The 7,025-nt window shown below is 31.2% G+C and overlaps 1 protein-coding gene across 3 annotated transcripts; it reads left to right on the top strand.

Annotated features, from left to right (window-relative positions):
* Window positions 1-322: 322 nt before the first annotated feature.
* Window positions 323-4,502, top strand: LOC107480496 (nuclear transcription factor Y subunit A-7). 3 transcript variants are annotated; one of them, XM_016100645.3, is made up of 6 exons: window positions 324-490; window positions 1,330-1,386; window positions 2,250-2,386; window positions 3,282-3,383; window positions 3,504-3,656; window positions 3,848-4,502. In XM_016100645.3, exons 2-6 carry the CDS (start codon window positions 1,362-1,364, stop codon window positions 4,031-4,033), a joined length of 603 nt encoding a protein of 200 aa, XP_015956131.1. In that variant the 5' UTR covers window positions 324-490; window positions 1,330-1,361; the 3' UTR covers window positions 4,034-4,502. The 3 variants fall into 3 exon arrangements, with proteins under 3 accessions (XP_015956132.1, XP_015956131.1, XP_015956129.1); XM_016100643.3 differs by having other exon boundaries at window positions 3,492-3,656; XM_016100646.3 differs by lacking the exon at window positions 3,282-3,383 and having other exon boundaries at window positions 323-490; window positions 3,492-3,656.
* Window positions 4,503-7,025: the final 2,523 nt, after the last annotated feature.

Raw genomic sequence — 7,025 nt, 5'->3', positions numbered from 1 at the left:
TAATTATATATTATATTAGTAAAAATAACTATTTTTAAAAATTAACGCGTGAATAATTATCTAAATCAACATATATAATTGAATGACAGTTAGTATATCAAAATTAAAGTATATAATTAAATTAAATGTTGTGCGTACCTAATTAAAGTATCCTCATAACCTAATTAGTAATGATTCAATAGAGTCATTAGCGAAGAAACGTGGAGACATCTCTGTTTTGCCACGTCAGCAAAACTTTTGGCAACCACACATTTTGTGAAAGAAAAGAAAAAAGGATGGAAAAGGAGAAAGGGGAGAGAAGAAATTGGTGGTTGTTGTGGATAGGTAGGGGCCCCAGTTTAGTGCAGTGAAGTGCAGTGCGTATGTTTTTGTGTGAAAGCGCACACATACTCTCTGCTGCTGCCGCAACACCAACACCATAAACTACATTCCTGCCTCCTTTCTTTCTCTTTCTCAATCAACTTCAATTATTCACTCTCCTTCACTCCAGGTTTTGTTCCTCCTCATTTCTCTTATTGTCTTCTTATTATTATGTTTTTAATTTTGGTTATTTCCTTTACCTGTTCGTTCTTTTTTGTACTTTCTTGTGCATGCTAATCGGACGGGTAGACTAGAGGGAAATTCATGCACTAATTGGATTATTATTGGTTGGTTGGTTGGTTGGTTATGTTATCCTTTCTTGCTTCCTTGCTATCGTTGAATGAATGATCTTCTGGATATGGAGTAAGACACCAGCTGTGATTTTTGTTACCGGTCTTACACTCTTACTTGCAAATTTAAATTTTCTGTTTGACCTGACCTCTTCTTGTTTCAACTTGTGTACAGAACCTTAGGGTATCCAGTTGTCCTGTTCTCTCTGTTTCTTGTTTTGAATTGGGGTTTTAGAATTGTGCCCTGATTCATCATTATTAGGGTCAAACTTATCATTAGCAATAATTAATGTCCACTTGATGTTAATATGTAGCTGAACCTGCCACTAAAATACTCTGGAATTGAAGCATTTTCCTCTTCTTTAATGTGTTTACGAAATGTGGATGGATTTGTATTAAACATGTTGGAATCAGCTTTGTCGACTCTCTTTGATTTTGAAATTGATCAAGAGATTGATTGATCCATGACAATAAATTGGAGTTTTTACTATCTTTGACCCCCTTTCGGAAATTTCTCAAGATGCTTATATATGGTAACTTGTAATGTCTCATTTAGATTTTATTTAATTTTCATGTTTAGGGTTTAGGATTTTATTTCAAGCACCTGTGGTTTTTGTTTGTATGGGATGTAGCTGCAATAAGCCTGAATTTGGTTAACAATGACTGTTCTTTTTTCCAGATTTGGGCAAGTTTGAGGGTGATTAGGAAATCATGACCTCTGCTAATGACATCACTGGTATTACATATGTATATTCTTTGTTATGTTATTGTTCCTTTTTCATTCATAATAATAAGTAGATTGCATTCTTATCCCAAGTTTTAGTTAACAACAAATGAAAAAAGAAAAAAAAAATTCTTGCTATTTCTCGAGTCTTGCTCTAATGGAATTGATGGAGGAAAATTTTCCTATTCGACAGAAATGGGTAAACTTGGTGGTCGGAAAGATGCGTAACTGCTGTTGTGAATGCAATAAAGACTGCTTTAGTGTTGTTTTTTTGTATAATCGAAGTATTATATTTCTTAATACCAAGAAATGGTCGAAGGTACAGGATGCAGTTTGGTAATAACATATTTCAGATGGTATGGGATGAAAATATCAGTATGCACTTGGGGTTGTCTCTTTGTGGAAATCCAATAGAATTGTTTGTGTTAATAAAACGTAACTGGTAAAAGAATAGGAACCAACTTTCTTTTCAGCCAACAATTAGCCAACATTCCTCTTTTCTTTTAAATTTCCCTTTTCCTCCTTTTGATCTTTTCTTATTCATTATTTTGTTGGTTCATTGTTGGCTGAAAAAATTTGGTTTTCTAGCAAAAATGAAATTATTTCTTTTTGTCTATTGCTTGAGGACATATAATGAATTAATGACACATATTCCACTTCCCTATAATTTAATTGGTACTATGCTTCACAGAAAAGCTTGTCTGTTTCTCAGCTTCTTCTACTTTTTCTAGGTTGATTGTTAAGTTATTCTGTTAATTTTAAATTGAGTCTCCTTTTCTATACTATCTGAGATTTTGCGTTATTTGTTACTTGTTCTTACTGGTATCCTGAGGACAAAAGTAGTATCTTATCATCATATCGAAATGTTTATCCAGATAATGAAGCTGATGGGAAGCAACAGTCTGAATCAGAGATGCAGTCTTCCTCTGCAAATGGAACTTCTGATCCAGACACGGGTTCCCAGAATATTCAGTTTGAAAAACCTGCACAGCTTGGAGATGTTCTGGCTATGGTATGAGCTTTAAGTTTCTTTCTGGTCTGCAATGTGCTTTCTTATTATATCTTAAAAGACAAAATATGTTTCTTCAGTGATTTGACAATCTCGGTCCTTATTGATTTGGCATCGTATTCTTAATTAATTTGAGAAATCCTAAAGAATATTTTGTTTTCCATAGGCCATAGCCATTGGACACCATCCAATGAGTCTTGCTTCTCTTGTAGGTATAACAAATAGACATACATGGCAATTTTTTTTTTGTCATTGAAGCAAATTGATTCTGAATGTTATCAAGTCATGATGACATTTTCTCCAAGGTTTATTCTTCCTCTAAACCACAAATAAATTGGCTCTTTTCACTCTCATTTTTTCTTCTGAAGGTGGGAAATTCTGCTTGTCTTGTAACAAGCTAACTTTAAAGGATTGTAATATGAAAGTATTTCTAGGTGCCAGAAAATTGCAATCTTATAATAATTTGCAGCTGTTTTTATTGTCAGTACTTAATATCTTTTTAAGCCTTTTCATTGTGATCTGAAGCTTATCTATGTAGATAAGTAATTAAGAAGTTGTGTCTGGTTAGTTGAGTTGATTTATGAAACCAGGATGTTTTCGTTTTTGGTGTGTGGTTCTGGGAGTTGATGATCCTAAACAGGAAATTGTATCAGTTATTTAGGTGTGAAATGAAAGAAGTAAGAAGCTCGTTCAGAATCACGTAATTTGCACTTTTGAAGTAGCAAATATGCCTTGGTTATTCAGGCAATTGAATTATCATCTCCCCTACCCGATCCCACCCCACCCCACCCAAAAAAACCTTCCACCTAAAAAATGTGTGTGTGGGGACATTTTTTCCCACTTAAAACTTTTGACGCATTTTACTGATTTTTTTTTTCTCTTTCTGGTTTAACTGAAGGCACCACCTGGTTACCCATATCCAGATCCTTACTATAGAAGCATCTTTGCTCCCTATGATACACAAGCTTATGCCCCACTGCCTTATGGTGGACAACCGATGGTTTTCTCTCTCTCTTAGACTCTTATATTTATTGTTGATTCTTGCAATCATGTGGTGCTTGATGTGAGAGTCTTTTCCTGATAATCCACTTACCAAAATTTGTGTCAGGTCCATTTTCAGTTAATGGGAATTCAGCAAGCTGGTGTTCCTCTGCCAAGTGATGCTTTTGAGGAGCCTGTGTTTGTAAATGCGAAACAATATCATGGTATATTAAGACGAAGGCAATCCCGTGCCAAAGCTGAATCAGAGCGTAAAGCTATTAGGAATAGGAAGGTATTTCATTCTCTGAATCTGTTGATTAGAGGAAAAAGCAAAGACAAATTTTGGAGATTGCATTGTCTTCTAGCTTATTGATGCTAATGTTGATTTTGTACCTTCATGAAAAAAATTACTGATATTTCCATGTATGCTGGAATTCCTACCTCCATGGAGGTACTCACTCATTCTTCAAACAAATCTTGCAGCCATACTTGCATGAATCTCGGCATTTGCATGCGCTGAAAAGAGCAAGAGGATGTGGAGGCCGATTTCTAAATGCAAAGGAAAATGAGAACGGACATAATGATGCGGCATCAACTGACAAATCACAGTGCAATATCAACCCCAATTCTGATAAAAGTGATATCACTTCATCAGATAGGACAGTCTAAAACTGTGAAACTGACGTTACCTTAGACAGTTGGGGACCTGTTGTATATCGCAATATCAAAATAACACCAGCGCGGATATCTCTGTGTTGCTTCATTCTGGCTCTATAGGTATATCTTTTGTGTAGTAGTACCTTAGGATTTCACATTCATCCTGGTAAAATGTAAATTTAAGTGATTTTATCAGATATTATTGGCCTTTTAAGCCGTTGGTAGGGGATATTTTTATGGTGATGAGTATTTCTTTGTATCTGGTATTTTGGAGAGGTTAGAGATTATCCTAAGCCATGATGAAAGTTTGGTTGAATCATGTTTATTTAGCCAGACTATTGTTGTACTTGTATGTCCTTTGATCCATTCTTGTCAGAGCGGAGGACAAGTTAAAAGGAGTTTTAAGGTGGAACCTAAACTGATTTGCTAAAATGTTGTCGACAACTGCAGAATGGTACTTCAATCTTGCAATTATTGTAAATGACTTTCTTCTCTCCTTTTGGTTTATGTTTTCCTTTCAAGCATATAGAGTTTAATGATGATGCATGACAAAGTACAAGGATATCTAACTAATCATCATCATCATCTTTTTTCTCCCTGGAAGATGATGTTTGTAAAACCTTTTAAATAATAAATAGTTGATGTAATGAAACAGATTGAATGTTTAGTTGATGGTGCATACAAATTAAATTAGCAAAAAGATAATGCTAAAATTTTCATGAAGTACAATACAAATAATAATTATTTTGGGTGCACTTTTAAAAACCAGAAGGGCCATTTTATGAACTATGTTATGGTCTATGGTCTTTGGTAAACAGATTACTTATCAGTGACAAAATTCGAGAGCTACATCGGCTAAAATATGAATATTATTTACTTAATTTATTGCCAAACATTCTGATATTCTGATAAAAGCTTAGGATAATTTAGAGGATGAGGAAAGTAGGAGCTACTATTGACCTTTCAATTCAGATGAGGAATGAGAGGGAGAAATTGGGAACACGTAGTGCCGGGAAAAAAAAAGAAAAAACAAGAGCATGATATGATGACAAAACTACCATAAGAAATCCCATCCACCACGTTATCCTTTCTCTAACACTAGCAAACATACATGCAGCAGGTTCTACACTTTCCGGTGACAATTCCAATGAAAACACTAGCCGCTAAAAACTGAATATTTTTGGTCTATTAGTTACGTTTTAGTATTGTCAACTACTAAAGCTAAAGTTTGATTAAAATAAAGTAGTTCCTCAAGCCAAATATAAAGAATTGACTTTTGAAGGACTTTTTCATCTGTAAATCACTTTTATTCTCGTAAAATATATACTTAGTAGAAACTAGAAAAAGAGATATTTATCTCAGTCAAAATAAACTAAATTTTTTTAAGCAAAGTACTCATGTTTCTTATAATCTAGTAATATAAAGTTAAACCATGTTGGCTTTATTTCTAGCAGACATGTACGGTTACTGAATTAGAGATTTAGAGCTCGGAGCAGTTTGGACACACATGGAAAGAAAGAAAGAAGCGTTGATTATTGAGAGGATTAAGACTCTCCAGCTTATCTTGTTTCCTTTCAAGGTTAAAAAAAAAAAAGTGACTCATTTACTGCGTAACTGTTATACTACTATACAATTAATCCATTATTTGGATATACAATTTTATTATACTACTGAGATATAACTCAATCTAATACATTTTGCACCAAACACACTACAAAAATTTCTCAAACTTAATCTCTCTTGCATGCACAGTTTAAAAATTGTAAATACAAATACATTATAAATACAAATACATGATCGTTTTAATTTACTAAACATAAAATAAAATATTTATATTTTTAAAAAGCATAAACATCACTTCAAAAAATCTTATTAAACTAAGCCTTACTATAATATCCAAAACGAAACAAATTCTGTCCGAATAATGGTTTATTAGAAGGAATTTTCAATAGGATAAAATCGGGACATTTGAATTTTGAAGGCAGTATGCTTGCATGAAATGAAGGAAGTGTGTGTTTGGTCCCGTTTGCATCAAATTGGTTTTTTTTAATTTGATTTTAATAAAAAATAAATTTATATAATGTAATTTATGTTTGACAATTTTTATATCAATATAAATTATATTAAATAAATATAGTTTGAATTGTACTATTTAAAATTATTTTTAAATAAAAAATTATTAAAATAGACATAAATTTAGATAATATTTTTATATTATTCTATTATTTTATTTTAAATATTTGAACAGATCTTATAGATTTATACAAAACACAAATATAGTGTAATAAAAATATAGAAACATAGGATTCATATGAATAAAAAATAATAAGCACACTATAAAAAATCAATAACATTCTTAATAGATCAGAACACTAAAAAATAATATAAAAAAGAGTTAACAATATTTATTATATAAATAAAAAATATAAAAAATAAATAAAAAATCATACTAACAAAGTCAAATAAAAATAAAAAAGACTTCATAAAAAATAAAAAAATAATATAGTAAATGATAAAAAAAATTCATATGAACTAAGAAATAATAAGAACTCTAAACAATAATAACATGTATGAAAAATTAAAATACTAAAGAAAAATAATATGAAAAAGCTAATATTTATCATATAAATAAAAATATAATAAAAATGAAGTAAAAAACTCAAAATATAAAAGAGAGTATTAAATATGATAAAAAAATTAAAATATTTATTTTGGTAGTGACTAAAATAATTTTAAAAATTCTTGATGAAAAAACTATTGGAACCAAAGATCATAGCAAACTAGATATACAGACAGATTGTTTTTTGTGCTATTTTTAAAAAAGAAAATAAGAAACCGAGTTGGTAAGATGAAAATAAAATTTTTCAATTAATTACCCAATAATAACAAGTGAATGCATAAATTACAACTTTAACTTAGGCGAAAGTATAAATTTATTCAATTAATTGTTCAAGATCACTTCCATGTTCAGAACAAAAAAATATTTAAACATAAAAAAAGTTAT

The sequence above is a fragment of the Arachis duranensis genome, chromosome 3 (genome assembly GCF_000817695.3).
Source record: "Arachis duranensis cultivar V14167 chromosome 3, aradu.V14167.gnm2.J7QH, whole genome shotgun sequence".
Lineage (NCBI taxonomy): Eukaryota > Viridiplantae > Streptophyta > Magnoliopsida > Fabales > Fabaceae > Arachis > Arachis duranensis.
Note: the sequence above shows the minus strand (reverse complement) of the source record. Positions and strands in the feature narration are given on the sequence as shown.

What these genes read in the sequence shown, in the direction of transcription:
- LOC107480496 (XM_016100643.3), top strand. Translation starts at nt 1,362, where the DNA reads ATGACCTCTGCTAATGACATCACTG. An exon ending in CTTATGGTGGACAACCGATG is followed by an intron (nt 3,384 to 3,491) that starts GTTTTCTCTCTC and finishes AATTTGTGTCAG; the next exon opens with GTCCATTTTCAGTTAATGGG. An exon ending in AAGCTATTAGGAATAGGAAG is followed by an intron (nt 3,657 to 3,847) that starts GTATTTCATTCT and finishes CAAATCTTGCAG; the next exon opens with CCATACTTGCATGAATCTCG.